This window comes from Artemia sp. Qi Xiang Cuo, chromosome 1, assembly GCF_049724085.1.
Source record: "Artemia sp. Qi Xiang Cuo chromosome 1, ASM4972408v1, whole genome shotgun sequence".
NCBI lineage: Eukaryota > Metazoa > Arthropoda > Branchiopoda > Anostraca > Artemiidae > Artemia > Artemia sp. Qi Xiang Cuo.
The window spans coordinates 25,253,177-25,273,410 of NC_142794.1; the positions used below are offsets into that span (position 1 = coordinate 25,253,177).

At 35.0% G+C, this 20,234-nt stretch overlaps 1 protein-coding gene across 1 annotated transcript in view; it reads right to left on the reverse strand.

Moving 5' to 3' along the window:
- kdn (citrate synthase) overlaps positions 1-20,234 on the reverse strand; it is a 93,680-nt gene that overhangs the window by 12,405 nt on the left and 61,041 nt on the right. Inside the window, exons 7-8 of the mRNA XM_089096040.1 lie at positions 18,673-18,876; positions 3,114-3,218 (exon numbers count right to left, since the gene is read on the reverse strand). Coding sequence (XP_088952166.1) covers positions 3,114-3,218; positions 18,673-18,876 — 309 coding nt within the window. The remainder of the gene's footprint in view (positions 1-3,113; positions 3,219-18,672; positions 18,877-20,234) is intronic.

Here is a 20,234-nt window from a genome sequence, read left to right on the forward strand (position 1 = left end):
ATATTTCATTAAAATTTATCATAGCCATTAGCATTGAAAATGGTTGCTGTTCTATTTGCTGTCATGGTGTCTGGATGTATGCTCCCCAGAATAGCTCCACTTCCCTATTTCGCAAAACATGGCCTTAATTAAGAAACATTGAGTCCCTCGAGGCAGCACGAGATGAGCGTACACATGAAAATCAAGTGTGAATATCAAAGAGGTAGAGGGGGCATAAACCAGATCTTCGGTTCACCAACAATGCAAAAGCTATGGCCTCGTCATAATCAACAGGTTTTTAGATTTTGCTGCTGCTTTCAACTATGTAACCCGCGAAAAACTTTGAAGAATTAGGTTAGAAAATGATAGGCCAGTTGAATTCGTAGAGTTGCTCAAGGCCATATGCGGTCAAAAACCATCCATTGAAGCCACCTCATCACCAAAACATGGAAGTTTTTAACCACCGCTGTCTACGAAAATCTCGAGGGTGCGAAACTCCAACAGAAACATGCGCCGCTGCTGCTGTAACATTGAGCCCATCGCCACAATTATCAAACAAAGAATATAGCAATTTCGGCAGAAGAAGAGGTATCCGGTGGCTCACTTAGCCGAAGAACTTGCACATGACCGTGCCAGATTGAGGTTAATCATATGGAATCTTCTGAATACCGATATACGTTTGGTCACCTCCTCTGTTTCACCAGGATATTTAATCTAATTAAGATTTAATTAGAATAAATACTAAACTGACAAACACTTCAATCTGATTAATATATACTGGAACAGAGATCCCTAGCCGGGATTGCACAGACAGAAGAAAGAATTCCTGGAGACGATTTTGCTTACCCAGACTTACGTCTTCCCTTGCCTAGAGGCACCTACGGCCGTAACGGTATACCTCCCATTCAGCCGGTCGTAGGCCAGGGACAAAAGCTCAGAATAGTTTAGTGACTTGTTGCCTCTTTCTCCAAGGACCGACCTAGTATTGTGCTAGGTGAATTTGAAAATAATCCTATAAAATTACCTAGAAGTAGGTATGCACACAGTATCTTTTCCTTGTGGAGAGAGAAAAAGAGTTAGAAAAAAAAAAAAAAAAAAAAAAAAAACAGGCAGTCTTCATGAAAAACACAGGAAATTTGTGCGTGGGGAGAGAAGAGCGCAAGTGCCCGAAGGATCCCCTAGTAAAGTCTTTGTAGTACGCTTCCTGTATGAAGTAAAATTTGAGAATAAATCTTCCAGTCTATTCTAGAAGTGACAGGTAATCATGTGATACGATTCAAAGGATTGGACATGTGAATAAGGTATAAAGTGATGAGTTAATCGCTTCAAGACAACGTTTGTTTATGTTGTCTGTGGTTTTTATGTAGTTTAAAGACTTGTTGCTCCTTTCTGCAGGGACTGCCCAAGCGCGTTGGTCTAGGTGATTTTGAAAATAATTCTATAAAAACACCTAATAGCAGGCATGCACGCAGTTTCTATTTTCTCTTGTGAAGAGGGAAGAGTTAGAAAAACACAAAAATAGGCAATCTCCATGAATAACACAGGAAATTACAGAAAATTCGTGTGGGAGGAGACAAACACATGTGCCCGAATGATCTTTTTAGCGCGGTTCCTAGCACTAAGAAATAGAATTTCAACAGTCTAGAATCTTGCAGTTTATTTTAAAAGTGAAATGTGATCCTGTAATACGATTCAAAGGGTTGAACACCTGAATCACGTAGTGTCTTAGACTATTATATGTACGTATTGACCACTTGACCGTTTCAAGACAAAATCTTTTATATCTCATGTCACTAAACCAAATCGATGCAATTAAGCTTCCCCAACTTTAATCAGGACTATGTCTATGACTTTTGTACTTTAAAAACTTTTTGAAGGGTGGAGAGTCCCTTCAAATAATAACTATTCCCAGAAAGCGACGCAATAAAATACTGCAGAAGTCGAGAGGCCATTTATCGACAACCAAACGGGTCATTTGTCTGATTTATTTCCTAGACGAGGTCACGAACTCCACAAAATATTTATTCCACATGAAGAACAATTCCCCTAACGAACCTCAATCAGATGTGCTTTCACAGCAGACGAGAGAGATAATTAAAAATGAGGAAATTTGGCCACATTGGACCTCGAATATATTTAGGTTGAGATCTAAGAAACGGGATGGAAAAGCAACGCAGTTAATCAAAAAGTCATTCACGCTTGTTTTAAATTTGACTCTCTCAAAGCGACTCGATTAATACATAACCAGATAGTTTTAATTATTAGAAATATTTTTCTAATTTTCTCTTCTGTCTAGGTACGTAAAACGTTTTGAAAAATGATACAGTAGTAATGATTTTTATTTATTACCACAGTTTATATAATTAGGCAGTAAGTTTACCGCAGATGATTTCTGGCTCTTCATTCTCGGTGGGAACAAAAAGCTCCTCCCACTTATTTGTGCACTTATTGGTGAGCCGGCCAAGTGGTTTTGTCAGTACTTGTTCCGTAGGTGATTATTCTTTGTCTACCAGTTAAAAGATCTAATGCCGCTTATGTTTATACCGGTTCTGGAGCACTCGCACCTCGGTCCGGGTTTTTATAATGGGTGAGATAGGGAAAGATCATACTGGATAATTATATAAACTGTGTTTATTACAAAATAAACTCGATTAAGGCGTGCATTTTTAGGGGTACGCATAAAAAGAAATTTTAGGGGGCGAAAAATTTAAAATACATAATATAATTGATTTGTAATTTTTAAATTTTATTCTTATTAAAATAAAGGAGAGGACGTAGTTAATAAATGAAAATAATTAATAAATTATTAATTAAGTAATAAAATAAAACTGAAAAAAATGAATTAACAACAATTACATAAATAAATTATAATAATCAAATGAAATAATTAAATAATTTTGTTAATAAATCAAAATACAATTAAAAACTAAATTATCACTTAATTAAGTGAAAATAATTTTGTTAATAAATGACATTTCTTTTTTAATTTGGCCTGAAAATTTTAAAGGACATCGGAGAAGGGATAATCAAGATTTTGCCCCGGGCGCAAGAGGTCAGAACCACCTCTGCCTCCCCCCTCATTAATTTCTGTATACAAGCCTGACAGACCATGTAAAATAAATTAACCAGAATACCTGGAGAAGAACACCAGAGTGAGCGTCAACATTAGGCCATGGGTTCTTCACTTTTCCTGTTTCCAAAAGAATAGGCGGTACGATTTCATAAAGCTCAGCAACAAGCTAAAAAGGATGAAATAAATTATACTAACAAAGTCAAATTACAAAAGAAAAAAACTTTCGTTTGGGCATAGCCAGGCAACGTAATTGACATTTAGACTCTGTCCTGATTCTCTTTACAAATACACTTCGTTATCTACAAAACTTCCTCATAATGTTTAAAGGGGGAAAATCGAGGTGGAGGAATAGAGGGTCCGATGCGAAAAACAGGTAGAGTGAAAATAAAGTAACTCTTTTCTCACTCGAGATCATGGTAACATTTGAAAAATACCTGAAATGGTACAAAATAAATGAACGTACATGATAGGTCACACAAAAGCTAAATGGTTTTTCTCAGAACTGTATTTAAACTGAAAGGATCAATTTATTTTTCTTAAATTACAAATATGTGTCCTGCTTAAAATACTTAGTTTAAGTTTTAGAAAGAGAAAGGATAACCAAGAGAAAAGGAGAAATTACTGCCATATACTTCTGTGTTATTCTAACCAAATCTATTGGTTATTTATTTAACCTGATAGGATCTTGAAGTGGTCGAACCCATCGTAGAGTGGTGCTACCTATCAAAAGTTACGAGCCAGAGAAAATTTGCCTCATTTTTTAAATAGGAGGACCCCCCCCCCCCCAAAAAAAAATCAAGGAATCTTAATTAAAATCACGCCATCGTATTCAGCGTACCAGGGAACCTTACTGTCAAAGTTTCGAGCTTCTATATACAAATATGTTGGAGGGGGGTGTGTGTGCATGGGGTGCATTTATACAGGGGGAATCTTCCTTGGGGAGGGAAATTTCTGGGGGAGAGGGTGAATTTTCCAGGAGAAAGGTTACACTGGGGGGATCTGACAGAATTTTTATACGAAATTCTTTTTGTGTTACATTCTGTTTGCCATATTTTAAATGTGGAGATGTACCGTCGGATATTTTCACTGTGTTTTGATTTCCAGGAAATAATTTCGACGGAAGGGGGCGTTTCTGGAGTAATCAAGAAACTGATTCGATTGATGTTTTATTCAAATGAAAGAGTGCTAAGGAGAATTTTTCAGACTGAATCGTCCGCAAGCGATTGTACGGGGAGGGTGGATCTTCAGCGAGGATATAACTGTTTTTGACGGAGGGGAGGGGAAACTTTACTCTGGATGAAATTTCCACAGAGGGAGATTTCTGCAGGGGCGGGGGGAGGTATATTTCATGGAGGGCGATCTAGATTTACCGGCATTATTTGACAAACGATCAGAAATTAAATAAAGAAAAACGTTTTTTTTTAAACCGAAAGCAAGGAGCAACATTAAAACTTAAAACGAATAGAAATCATTCTATATATGAAGGATTGCTCCCTCCTCAATACCTTGTTCTTTACGTGAAAGTTTGACTGTTTGTTCCAATTTTTTAAGAGCGGCAACTGAAACACGGGGCCGTTTAATTGAAATAAGAAGCTTTTTTAAAAGTTTAACAGCTTTAGCGTAAAGAGCAAGGTATTGAGGAGGGAACAAACTTCACATACGGAGTAAATTTGCCAAAATTAGTAAGCAAATTTCGTTTAATTTTTTATGTATGCTGAGGCCCAATTCGAACCTGCATTAGTTGAAAAACGTTTAGAAATAAATTTTTAAAAAACAAGTTTTTTTTTAACTGAAAGTGAAGAGAAACATTAAAACTTAAAACGAACAGAAATTGTTCCGTATATGAAAAGGGCTACCACCTCCTCATCGCCTCGCTCTTAACGCTAAAGTTTGACTCTTTGTAACAACTCTAATTTTTAAGACAATAAAAATCTTTAGCGTAAAGAGCGAGGCGTTGAGGAGGAGACAGTCCCTTTCACATACGGAATAATTTCTGTTTGTTTTAAGTTTTAATGTCGCTCCTTACTTTCAGTTAAAAAAAACTGTTTTTTATTTAATTGTAAATAGTCTACAGTATAAATATACGGTTAACAGGAATGAAACAACAGGGATGAAATAAATGATACTGACAAAGGCGACTCAGAGAAGACAATATAACATAAGAACTTCTGTCTGGGGCATAGATAGGCATTGGACTTAATTGGGTCTGAGGCTTTTTCTTAACTTTGGCACAAAAAGAAAGGAAACTACAGGAAATCTAACAATGTTTTGATCAGGTCATATGTTTTGAATAGGGAAGTTGTAGAAAAATTGTAACATGAATAAGAATAGCTAGAATAAACGAAATATGTTCTTACACAAAAGAACAATGAAAACGAAAAGCAGCTTGTTTTTAAACAAAAAAGTAGATAAAATATTAGCCGCTGCACCCGAACTCTTTAGCTGCATCATAGACAATGTTCACAATAAAACACTATTGGTGCATCCAAAAGGCATCGATTTTGCTTGAAGAGTTCTTTCTGATGTCGAATTTGCGCTTAACTTGCCACTCAGTGCTCCTTCAAAATATAATAATAGCCACTAGCTTCATTATATAGCTTTCCTCATTTAGCGCTTGACTTGCCACTCAGTGCTCCTTCAAAATATAATAATAGCCACTAGCTTCATTATATAGCTTTCCTCATTTAGCGCTTGACTTGCCACTCAGTGCTCCTTCAAAATATAATAATAGCCACTAGATTCAGTATATAGCTTTCCTCATTTAGCGCTTGACTTGCCACTCAGTGCTCATTCAAAATATAATAATAGCCACTAGCTTCATTATATAGCTTTCCTCATTTAGCGCTTGACTTGCCACTCAGTGCTCCTTCAAAATATAATAATAGCCACTAGCTTCATTATATAGCTTTCCTCATTTAGCGCTTGACTTGCCACTCAGTGCTCCTTCAAAATATAATAATAGCCACTAGCTTCATTATATAGCTTTCCTCATTTAGCGCTTGACTTGCCACTCAGTGCTCCTTCAAAATATAATAATAGCCACTAGTGGCACTGTGGCACTAATTCACGAAAGTCTCTGTGGGCTCAAAAACTGCACTGAAGACGCTTCAGTGCAGACTCTACTTACTGCAGACTCTACTGCAAAAAAAAATTTGGTGCAAAAGTAAACTGGTCTTGAGACCCAAATAATAGCCCACTAAATCTATGTTGCCAAAGGATTCAGATAGTCAAGTAGTCAACTACCTTGGTTCACTTGTCTGTTTAAGTGGAAGTTAAATGAAAAAAACAAAACAAGTTTTTTAGCTGAAAGTAAGGACGACGTTAAAACTTAAAACGAACAGAAATTATTCCGTATATGAAGGGGCCTGTCCCCTCCTCCACGCCTCGCTCTTTACGCTAAAGTTTTTTATTGTAAAAAAAATAGAGTTGTGAGAAAGTCAAACTTTAGAGTAAAGAGCGAGGCGTTGAGGAGGGGACAGCCCCTTTCATATACGAAGTAATTTCTGTTCGTTTTAAGTTTTAATGTTTCTCTTCACTTTCAGTTAAAAAAAACGTTAAGTTTTTTTTTTGTTTAATTTTTGAACGTTTTTGAATTAATGCAGGTTTTGATTTTGGCTCACCGTACATGAATAATTAAAACAAAATTTGCATATTAATTTTGCTTTTTGCTTAATAAAACGTCATACGTTCTTACCATTTCTACGTTTGTTGATAATGTTATTCAAAAAATGTGTTGTAAGTGCCAGTTAAGTATGATGTATTATTAGTTGAAAATAAAAGTCAAGTCAAGTCACAAAGGCCGTTATTCAGAATAAACAGCTCTTATGAAAGTACTAAAAAATCTTTGGCTTAAAGAGCGAGGTATTGACTAGGGGGTTGAACCCAATCATATACGTAATATTTTCTGTTCGTTTTAAGTTTTGATGTTGCTCCTTACTTTCAGTTGAAAAACTTAAATAATGCTGGGAAATCCGGCGCCCCCTTCATAGCAATGTCCCTTCCCCCATGAAAACTTCCGTCATGGAAAGATCCTCCCACATAAACCCCGAACCACCCCTCCCCCCCACTACCATAAAAAATCCCCCCCTGAAAACGTCTGTATATTTCCAAATTACCAATACTATATGTTAACATTGGGTAAAGTTCATAACTTTCAGCCCTCCCCCCGGGGACTTCGGGAGATTAAGTCATCCTAAGAGACATAGCTATCATATTTTCGACCATGCTGAACAAAACGGCTATCTCAAAATTTTGATCGGGAGACTTTGGAAAAAAAAATGAGCGTGGGAGGGGCCTAGATGCCCTCCATTTTTTTCGTCACTTCAAAAATCAGCCAAATTTTTTCAGCCGCGTAACTTTTGATGGGTAGGAATAAACTTGATGAAACTTATATATTTGAAAATCTGATTCTTTTGATGTATCAAAATCCCGTTTTTCTAGAGTTTCGGTTACCATTAAGCCGGGTCGCTCCATACTTACAGTTCGTTACCGCGAACCGCGAACTGTTTGATCTAGATGCAGACTTTAGCAAGAGCGGCAAAGGCGTGCCGACTTTGGCCGTCTCCTGAGAGCCATATTTTCACAAATCCCTGATCAACCACACACGAAAGCACGCATATACTCTGCTTCGGTAGCTAACGTTATGCTGTAATCGTCAGAGACTTGGCCGATGACTCGTCCGCAGATGATGAAGGTAGGCGTCCGCAGATGATGAAGGTAGGTATTGTCCAGACGGAGCACTTCCGCAAAACTGAACGCGTTATATGGTTTGAAAGGGTGCAGAACTTTGAGATGCTCAAGTCGTTGAAATTGCCACCCCTGTGTGAGCAGCTCGTGTCTCGCACGCTACGTTGGTATAGTCATCTAATTGGCCAGCCCCCTCAATCACCCGCCCGACTCATCTTCGACATGGACCCAACTGCAAACGGCTGGGAAAGTGGGAACACCCCGAAGGTAAACCACGCACAAGCTGAGTGGACATAATCCACGGTCGACTTACTACCAGGGCCATCGACCCCAACGAAGCTCAAACCCTCGCTCAGGACAGACCACTCTGGATACGACTATCGACACTGACGTCTGTTTCCCTATATGCTGGCTATGCTCCAGAGCAAGAGCTTCAAGTCAAGTAAATGAAGTAAAATATTTGCAAAGGAAAAATAAATTTATATTTAATAGAATTTCCCATTTTAATGGCTTAGAATAATAAATTGTACTTACTAGCATTAAGTATATCAGATTGACAACTACTATACATAAATTTGTCTCTTTTTTAATTTCACTAGATTTATGCGGAGGAACTATTTCATCTCCAGAAGACAAGGGATTCTATCTTAGATAATTCTCTTGTGTCTCGTACAGTTCTGATTGAGGTAAAAGTCGTTATTTGTTTTTCTATCAGACTCTCTTTCTAGCTCAATCCTTTTACTAAAAGTTAGTTAGGTTTCGATAAAGGAAGATTGACATGAGCTGGGAAGACGCTTACTTGATAACAAAACAACATAATTAAAAACAGATTACTTGATACTTCCAAAAAATTACAATTTTGGAATGGAGAAGTTCTTTCATCAGCAGATAGGGGGTTCTATACCAGATTATTTCTAACTCCCACGAGGCACATTAAAAATAAAATTAAAAATATTACTCTAACAGACTTTTTGCGGCCTTATTTCCAGGAAAAAACCTAATTAACCTGGAAAAGGGTTAATAATACTAACGATTTGAATCCGACTCTTAATTTTGAACCGGGACAAACAAAAAGTTGGAATCTGATTCAAAGCAAATGAGCCTAATATCCAGACACTATTCAGACGGCCCTACAGACAAAAAAAAACAAACAAGATTTATGACTGATCTGTATTCTTGATTTTTTTTTGAAAATTGAAATGATAGAAACTTGGTTTGAAAACCCTATATCGTCACTAGTTTGTTCCCCACTAAGGTCTACTAATACTATATCTTAGCGTTACTTGTCAGATTCATCGCACATATAGGAAAGTTGCTGTCTAATACCAAAACTACTTTATAGTCACGAACCTATTGACAAAAACCAAGATTTATGACTGATCCATATTTTTGAAAATTGAAATGGCAAGAACTTGATTTGTAAAGCCTATATATCACTCCATATTTTTGAAAATTGAAATGGCAAGAACTTGATTTGTAAAGCCTATATATCACTGATTTGTAAAGCCTATATATCACAATTTCAATCACTGATTTGGTCCCCAGTAAGGTCTACTACTACTGTATCTTTTTATCTTTCGACAGAGTCATCATACATATAGGAGACCACTTTTTTAAGCTCGCACCTTCACTATTTTTGAAAAAGTTTGCCTAAATTTACACTTGAAAATTCAGCACAGTCAAACTTTGAAATTACGGGAACCACAAGATACATTATTGGCACCGTAGCCGCGCGAAATCTTAATTTAATTGAAACGTGTGACTATATCATAATTGTTTATATTTGACCCACTATAAACAACAAGACAAAAGTGGAGTAATAAATAACAAGAAGAAAGAGACAAAAATAAAGCAAAAAACAACCAACTGAAACAAAAACATGAAATACAACCATGAAACGGCTGAAACTTTGAAATAGCAGACCCGGACAACTCCCCATGTAACAGGGCTAATTTGCTATTATATCCGGAACATTAAAATTATGCACAATTTTCCTATTATTATATCATGGTGGCTAATTTCTATTCAATATGATGGTATAATTTTCTATTCAATACTGAAAATTATCCCATCTGGAGCTTAAACATAACGTTGGAAACACAGCAGGAACGAAATGTTCATCATGTTCATCATATGCCGGGACAGGAGTTCACCACAAAGAAACTCGCTGATTTCGAAAATAACTTTTACGTTACAATAATCAATGTTAAAAAACAGAAGTGTTTTCAATGTTTCAATAACAATTGAAACATTGTATAAATAGCATAACAATGATTATTTGGCAAATATTGCTCTTAGGGGAGTGCTCTGATTCAACCGATCAAACACGATGGCAAGAGTAATCATTACTCCTGGAAAAAACAATATCTTTGCTCCTGAAAAAAAAAGAAAAAAATATACTAGCTACTCGTCAAATGATATGTTCTTCGTCACTTTAATTTCGATTCCCTTGAAATCAATGTAGATCTAAAACAAAGACAAATTTAAATGTTGAAAATATGCTAACTCATAATAAATAATTACTCTTGCCAACTAAAATGGGAAATTCCCAAAAATTCGCATCCTTTTTCTTTTCAATGACTTTTGCCCCCCCATTTTTTTTTCATTTTCATTATTATGCCGGAAGGGGTAAATATAATTTTCTGATTCAAAATAAATGGTCCAATTGAAAACAAATGGTTGGTTTTCGGTTTCATTGATTATTTTTTTTTATAACTTAATCATCAAAGACTTTTCCCAAGAAATAAGAAACATAGAAGCAACCATAAAAACGCTTTAGAAAGAGCATAACGGTTACTATTTTCCGGCTATCACTCTTTTGGGAGCGCTTTGACTCAACTGGTCATTTCTATTAGCAAAACTAATATACTTTTACTACTAGAAAAAAAGACAAAAAAAAAAATGCTAGCAATTCGTCAGATGATAGGGGTCTCTTAACTTCTAATTTCCTTTGGTTTTATGAAAATCTAAAAAGAAAACTAAAAACAGTCAAATTTACATGAAAAAAAAATGCTATACTTAAATAAGTATTAAAAAGAATTATTCTTGCTCACTAAAATGAGAAATTCTGAACAATTAACATTTTTGCTTTTCAAGGATTTTACTTCTACGAACATATTTATGTTTTTACTATTATGTTGGAAGGGACCAGTGTAATCTTCCAATCCTAAATAATAGAAAAAAAGGAATTCTGTAGGCTTTTCTGTCAAAACTTTTTTTTTCACGCTCTTAACCCCGATTCAAATGTTTTCTAAGCCTATGATCGATACAGGCAAGGTATAGTGATTTCTATATACCTTATGGGTAAAAAAATTGATACACAGCGTCAAGGCCGTATCCAGGGGGGGGGGGGTTTACCCGTTTTTAACCCCCCCCCCCCGAAATTTTTGACCGAGTCGAAAATAATTCGAAAATTAGTAAAACCTAGGTAAAAATCAGTAAAATTAGTCAAAAACTGAGTCAAAAATTAGTAACCCCCCCCCCCAAAAAAAAATCCTGGATCCGCCCTTGCACAGTGTCCCAATCCCTAAAAACATATTGTGTCTGTTCCGTGCAGTAAGGCACAAGCGTGTATAAATTTCGACCAACAGATTGTTACTGACTGACACAGTATAGTCCACCGATGCAGACATTGAATCATGGTTGCATTGATGGTTGATCTAAAGCACTGTATATAAATTATATACAGTATAACCACGACTCAGTAATATTTGGCTACTATAGTTTTAGCGCGTATAAAAACTCCGCCCATATCCTCGTCCATCAACAATTCAGTGTATATTACCCTAGAATATATATTTCGGCAGAAACTTTTTCAAAACGCATTTGAAACCAACTCGAGACTTTGAAACCTAGTTGTAATTTCTAGAAAACATCTAATAATAATATTACACTACTAATTACCGATTTTTATACATGTATTGGAATAAATTAATTTAAAATTAGATTCTGTAAAATTTAGTGTTATAGAGGTGAAGCCAAGTTTTGCGTTCAAGAGAAATCTAACCTTTCTACCCGTGAAAAAATCTAATGTCGCTTATGTTTATACGTTCTCCGGAGCATTTGCATCTTTGTCCGGCTTTGTATAATGGTTGAGATAGGGAATGATTGTACTGTATAAATATATATACAGTGATCTAAAGCCTTAAGGTGTAAGTGTACCATTTGTAGATGTGTATGGACGTATTGACGCGACTAAACATGAATAGTGTCTGGCGTATTTACTTTATGACATGTATTAATTTTTAATACATATATTTGCACCTTAAATTGAAGCAAAGCAGCCTACTCGATGTCAGTTGTTTAGGCGTTTCAGCGTTCTAAAAAAAAAGTTTAAAATTTCAAAGCAAGTTTTTTTATGCTACTATTCCAACCACGTGCTGATCAATCTAACAGACTTTATCAATTTTAAAGTAGAATTGTATCCATGGATAATAAAGGCTCAGGAAACAGCATTAGTATTCATTTATAAGTGAAACATAGGCTTTTAGGTAATAATAATAGTAAAGAGTCGCCTTTGAAAGAATCGAAACTTAAGCTAAAACAAAAAATCGCGAAGAAAGGAAGAAAACGAGGACAATTAACAGCCAGTAAAAAAATTGAAAAATTATGCAAATATTTCGGTCAAGACCTCCGCTTGACCGTCCTCAGTGCAGAATAAAACTGATAAAAATATAAAAACCAAACCTTAAAATAAAAACACCAAACTAAAATTTTAAGGTTTGGTTTTTATATTTTTATCAGTTTTATTCTGCACTGAGGACGGTCAAGCGGAGGTCTTGACCGAAATATTTGCATAATTGTTCAATTTTTTCACTGGCTGTTAATTGTCCTCGTTTTCTTCCTTTCTTCGCGATTTTTTATTTTATCATGATTAGCCAGTGTGGTCTCAGAAATTATTTACGAAACTTGAGCATTTCTTTTAACAAGATATATGCAAAATAACAATTTATTTAAGATCAGGTCTTCTTTGCAAACTTGCATTAGATAATTTTTAATAAAGTTCGGGGTGATCAGCAGCATTATCCTCGTCTGTTTCTCTACTGTGGGTCACTTCATTAAAATTTAGCCAGCGCGTTGCTCTTACATGACCAGAGGGAATTAAAACCCTTTATTCAGAAAGAGGTGTTAATTACACTTCGTAATTAAGCTCATTATTAGAAAATAATCCCTAAGCAATCCCCCGAGAAGACCTCCAGCGTGTTCTTCCTGTCAGAAGATTTAAGGAGATGGGTCGGAGTTTTTTTCTTTCCTAGAAGAGTTTATAATCAAGCAGTGTTACATAACAAGAGGCTTCTAAAGTGAAAACCTGGGATGTCTACTCATTTTCTAGCCTAATGTGAAGATTGAACAAAGCCTGTAAAATAAGCCGACATGAGAAAAAAAAACTTCTTTTCTTAGCTATTTCTAGGCTCAAGCTAAGAAGATTAGGAACCTCTCACAGATTTTCCAGGATTGACAACAATAGTCCCATTAACAAAAGTTAGGAAGACTAGCCAAAGGGAATAGATCCGACCAAAGACACAGCAAACCATTATTTGGAAACTATTTTTCCCTGGTATTTATGCCGGAATAGAAAAGGAATACTTTCCAGAGATTTATTTTTCTGTGATGCAATCTCATTACGTTTAGGGGCCCTGAGAAACACTTTGACTTACCAATTTATTTTTCTCTTTTAATATAATTAGATGAGTTCTTATAAATCCGTTACAGTAACGCATATCTTAGCTAATAGGTTGCCAGGGCACCTCTCTGAGCCTATCACGTTTAAGGGCTCCTGAAAAGCAATTGACTTTACAATTTGCTTTCACTTTTTAATCTTATTTGATGTCACTCACTTACTTACTCTGTAATCTGTTGCAGTACCGCTCACATTAAGCAATAGGATCTCAGGGCATCTCAAGTTTAAGAGCCCCTACATAAACACTTGACTTTCCAATTTAGTTTTGCCCTTTAATCTTATTTGAGATCGGTTATTTCTGAATCTCTTAAATCTGATAGATCAACGCATATCTTAAGTGACAAGTTCTCACAATTTTAAACTCAATACCTCCCTTTTAGACAAAGATTACGTATACCCCCCTCGTAAGCTCCAGCTTTCACAGAGTTAAATCAAAGAACTAAGTTTAGTCCATAGTAGCCAAAAATCTAAAAATGCATATTAAAAAAAAATCCTTCTAAGATCTATCAATGCTTATTAAGGTCTCAAATGCCTCTTGGGAGGATTTCATACCACCCAAAAAAGGGAGCAAATACAATACCTAAATAAAAAACCAGCCTTCTAGATGTCATTTGAAAACAGGTAGCGTCTAGGGTTGTGTTACTTGCTATATTTGTACCCCAAATAAGAGCAATTTGAATTGAGAAGAATATAATATAGAACGGTTTGGCCTAAACGTTTTAAAGATAATCAAACGAGCTAAATGGGAGCGATTTATGCCTGACACCCGATAGCCTTCACCAAGGCCGTACCCAAGATTTTTTTCGGGGGGGGGGGGGGGGTTAAACAAAAAAGCCCAAAAAACGCATAAAAAATTCGTTTATATCCATTTTTGTTACGTTTTTACGAGTCAAAAAAACATTTCGGGAGGAGTTCAAATCCCTCTAGCCCCCCCCCCTCTGGGTACGGCCTTGGCCTTCACTACAAGTTAACTCAATAATCCTTGCCTATAAGAAAGTGTTTATGGCAATAGTGAAGTTGTAATAGAATACTCCCTTTTTTAACTGTCAAAACAGAAAGGAGTGACTTTTATCAAACTTTTAGAGAATGTGTTTGTTAATTCACTTTTTTGTATTTTTTTACAATATCGTGAATAAGTTTTTACTTATCCTCCTCTGTCTTTCATAAGTACTCATTCATAAAAGGGAAGATAAAATGTTTAGAATTCTTAATTTAAACAAAATTGAGAGTAGAAAAAATCTAGATTTATTAATTCCTCCAAGAAATTCTATTCAGGGAATAAAAAAAGGGGGGGAAACAGAAATACTACAACATTTCAGCTTCCATTATTCAAATTCAGTTTTTCGTGTATCCGAGCGACATAAAACCCATTCCCATTCTTTCCAGTTTATTAGTCCATATTGGAGTTCAAATGAGCGGAAAAATCAGGCAAGCGTTAAAAAAAATCAGACAACCATTATTAAAGAATCAGTTAAATATAGGTTTTAACCAGGAAGCTAAATCCTTAATTGGATGAGAATTAACCTTTGTCTTCTTCTTGCATATAAGGAAAGTTATGAATGAAAATAAAAATCTATGTTGGAAGTATTTTGATGGTTTCAATGAAACCTAGTCTAATAAGCTGAATACAAGTGGCGGCTTATTCCAGTGTACTAAAGGTTTATGTTTTATGTGCAAGATATTGGTATGTTATTCTTCTGTACTCCTACGATTTTTAATATTTCAACGTAAGACAAGAATTTTGTTATTATTCGATAGCTAGAATTCAGCTACATCCATCAATCAAATTAAGCTTTGAAATTTAATTTGCGTTTTTTTTTCTTTTAGATTGAAAACGTTAAAAAAAATACAAAAAGCAAAAACAAGAAAACTTTTATCAGATTTAAGAAAATTTAAATCCTTCTAGTAATGTCACAGTTCTGGTTCGATGAAACACATCTTGAGATAGTGGATCCAGTTAAATAATTATCTTTGTCTTTTGGTGCAAGTTAAAACTGCAAGTTCGACGCAAAACCACACATTTCACAGGGAACATACAACTTAAGAGAGTACACATAAAAAAAGATAAGGGATCCGGCACTGGGCTTTGCAGTGCCTACCAGGGATGTTTATCTCCATTTCCTGGCTCTTCAACCACAAAGTTCAATGGGGACGGGCACCCATCTTATGCTTTCACACACCCTTTCTGTTTACCTTCCCAGGATTTCTCTAGGTAATCATTTCGAGCTGGGGCGCTTACTCAGGATAAGCTTACAGTTACACCACTGAACCACAATCCAAACCAAATAACCAACGACACCAGGACTTAAACCTTATCCTGAACCACATAGGATTGCAATTCGAAGGTGTGATCACAAGTAACCTTATCCTGAAGCACATAGGATTGCAATTCAAAGGAGTGATCACAAGTAACCTTATCCTGAACCACATAGGATTGCAATTCGAAGGTGTGATCACAAGTAACCTTATCCTGAAGCACATAGGATTGCAATTCAAAGGCGTGGTCATAAGTAACCTTATCCTGAAGCACATAGGATTGCAATTCAAAGGAGTGATCATAAGTAACCTTATCCTGAAGCACATAGGATTGCAATTCAAAGGTGTGATCACAATTAAGAGAGTACATATAGGAACAAAAAAGCAAGCCTTGTCAAAGAAAAGGCACAGTGTTTTGGCAAAAATTTTATACTTGCCAAACAGAAGGTCAAAAGACGAAAATTCGCTTGGCAAAGCCATCAAGCAGCATATTCAGTGAAGCTGGATGAGCTTGAACTTCTATATTAAGGATATACATAAATCAGCACAAATTATTCAGTTTATTTGATTCAACATATTGACTGAAAAATATGTTCAAATGAATTTTAGTTCAAAAGATGACATAAAATTCACCTCTATTGAGTGATATGGTTGTTTTTAGTTTGAAAGTCTATCAAACTCTTACCAAAACCAGCGAGGATGAAATCCGATTACTCAAATTGGTTAAGGTGAACTTAAAGAGCCATCCTAAAAAATTAAAAATAATTGGGAAGTCAATTTTAAATGAAAAATACCTCCCTACACAGTTATCCATTTTAGTGGTAGTTGGTGCCAAATCTAAAAATGAAACGTGGGAGAAAGGAGGAGGGGGCAAGTTCAGGGGCATTAGCAAAAATTCAGCTAAAAAAATATAACACTAAAAAGCTTAAGAAGTTATAGCTTTCCTTTGATGGTGTAGTTGTCATCGAGAATCAACAGATAATTAATATTTAAATTTTTTATGTAAAAGCTGATTTTTATATAAAATATAAAATTAACTGATTTATTCTATATAATAAATATTTATTTCTTTATATAATACATATTTATTTTATATTTTATATGAACATGAAATGATTATTTTATATAAAATATAAAAATTAACTGATTAGCTTTGCTTATTCATTTTCATGGTTTAAGTAAGCAATCTTACAAAAATGCGGTGAAGCTCAGAATCAGAAACGACATAATGTTGAAACAGCCAAAGAAAAATCTTAGAAAAGCGCAGTTTTTAGGTATGAGTAGGCCTAAGATAGATCCGAGGTCAATTTTTTTTTTGATGTTCTTGAAATTTTTATGATGTATCTTAAAAGTCATCAAGTCCATTTTCAAATATTTATAGAATCTTCCAAAAACAAGCTGGTTTAAAGTTCCCCTCTGAAAAGATTTTAATAATTGCTTTAAGACTTTATTTTATCACCCATGCAGTGTATGAATAATTTGAATTAACTGGATATTAGTTAATGACAAATTTTAAGTTCTTAGGGTCCAAATATAAGATGTGAAGGTCTTGAGAGAGATGTGAAGGACTGAACCGATAGTTTACGATAAATGTGAAGTTCTAATGCGACCTTTTTCGGTAATGTCTATCTTACGTTCTTTTTAAAGGGTTCCAACGAATTCTCTTGAAGCCACTGCTTTGAAACTCGGTGCAGTGACAAAACTTTGCTTTATCAAACCTGTTTATCTGACAAAGAGTGGCCAACCCAAAACATTTCGCGCGCTCTTTTGGAAATGCATCATAGCTCCACGTATTGCATATCAAAATATATTCTCCTCGCCTATTAAATTTAAACCCACTACTGGAATGAAAAATTTTAATATAGTTAGTTATATTACTCTGCTTACCCCCTCTCTCTCCACTATAATACAGCAAAAGAAAAATAATTAACCTGATGATTTCCACTGTATAAAAAATGACAAAAAATACTTATTTTACCAGTACGATATTTCTTTTTCCACTCCTTCACTTAGCTTTTGCAGACTAATCTCGATTTGAATATTTGCATGTCTTAACTGGTGTTGTAGGATAGCATCCATTGTTCGAACACATTTTGTCTTGGCAATTTCCTTTTTCGTTACAAAAAACTATTTGTACGGCAAGTAGAAACTGAACGAATATTTAGTTCAACTTCACTTACCGTACAAGCTTACCAATCTGTGAGCAAACAACTTTTTGTACGGCAAGTAGAAATTGAACCAATATTTGGTTCAACTTCACTTACCGTACAAGCTTACCAATTTGTGAGCAAACAACTTTTGTACGGTAAATAGAAATTGAAACAATATTTGGTTCAACTTCACTTACCGTGCAAGCTTACCAATTTGTGAGCTAACAACTTTTTGTGCCCGAGATCCCAAAAGAGAATATATTTCTCTTTAGCAAAATTAATATTTTGAGAATATACTTCTAATTCTTTTATATATATATATATATATATATATATATATATATATATATATATAATGTGCTTAAACCAGAGTTAATTTTTCTCATAAATCCGAGTCAATTTTTGATTAAACCTATGCAAAAATTATGTATATTCTTAATACATTCGTTTTAACAACTTCTGCCCTTATAGTTTTTAAAAATACAACGAATCTCGTGGGCTGCAAAGAGGTTCAAGACAGCCACATCCGCCCACTGGCCGCCAATTTGCCGTCAATAATTTAAACCCTAGATAAATAATTTTTCCAAAGATACTTGTTGAATAAAAAACTACTTTCATTTCCAACGTAACACGTTTTTATGTGATACACCAAAATAAATTGATTTATTTTTTCCCCATTTCCAACATTTTTTTTTACAGACAAATAACTAGAAAAAAATATACAGCTCAAAATGACTTGAATCACGGCTATTATTTTCAATTTTTGGTATAGAAAAACTAGCATTAAAAAAGCAAACACAACTGTTAGAACAAAATTTTTGATGATGAACAATTTCGCAGTTTCTTACCTTAAACATTTTGTCATCAGGCAAGTGTTTCAAAGCAAATTCTCTCTGGCAGGTATATCTTGGGTCCGTTTTCCTCAATACAGCATGACCATAGCCCGGAACCACTTGACCAGATGCGAGAGTTTTCCTGACAAATTCTTCGACTTTTGTGCGACTAAAGTCTTCATTTAAAGCTATCTTCATCTTATTCAAGAAAACAAGTACCTATAAAAAAGGTAATGAAAACATAAAAAACTGACAAAACTGTTTGGATTTTTTTTTTTTTTTTTTTTTTTTGCTGTGTGTCCTTTAACTGCCAATTCAAGACGATTCGTCCTCACTGAAGAGCTGCATCCTCAAGAAACTTTTTCTCAGAAAACGAAATATTTGATAGATTTTTACCCTACAAAATTTGGATATTTCTCCCCTGGGATAGGTTGAAGGGATTCTAAAACGTTATTTGCCGTTCCGTGTAACTGAAATTTTAACCCCAATCCCAAAAATAAGAAACAAAGAACATAAGTGATTGGTCTAATCCATTTGCGGGTGTCTCATAAGGCTACCAAGATGTTTAAGAAGTTACCAAACCAATTCTTTGCCAAAACACGTTGAAAAACGTGCAAAAGACACTGCGAATAATGTCACATGAATGCAAACATGAGAGAGGGGGGCACCTTAGACCGGTCTGAAGGACCCCCAACATGGAACAACTGATAAATGATGAAATAGAAATCACTAATTTGATTTTTGAAATATTTTCAAATAGAAATCACTGCATTTATCGGAATGTTTTACTTTAATACGAGTAAGAACAAAGTCATCGATTGGATTCTAGTTGTGATTGTTGCAGAGCTTTTTTTGCTTTCTATATATGGCTTTTTTGTAATTACTAATATAATTGACTTAGAAATATATTAATAGATATAAAATTAGTTTATTATTATATTATACAAAATAGATATCTAATACGTTAATTTGATTGCTAAAACATTCACTGGTTTCTATGAGGAATTTTTTTTATATAATCACCGACTGTTTTCATAGGTTTTACATATTTGCTTTCTAGTATATGGCGAGCAATAATTTAACACTTCGACATCAGTCACCGGTGAAAAGCATATGGCGTAAAAGTATATGGCGAGCAATAATTTAACACTTCGACATCAGTCACCGGTGAAAAGCCAATCCTCCAGAGTGCAGCGTTACATATATTCAACTAGATTCCAGGCACAATCTGGCTGAAATCCAACAACTCGTTTTGGTAGACTTGTGTGATAACTAGAATTTACAAAAAAAGAAAAAGAAAATCTTCAATCCGTAAAAAACTTATTTATGAAAGGAAAAACACCGAAAATCCATTTTCGGGTCGCCAGCAATTGGTAGACTACACGGAGGTCAAAAACCTGAAAGCGGTCATTTTTTGGATCACACTGTTTGAGAGTTTCCCTATCCCTCCCGTGCATATTTGGTGTCATAGCTGTTGAATCGGGAGAGATCTACGGTTTTTAATATTTGTTTTAGAACAGGTAATATACAAAATTATAAATATGATCGCTACAAAATATGCCCATATACAAAAGAAG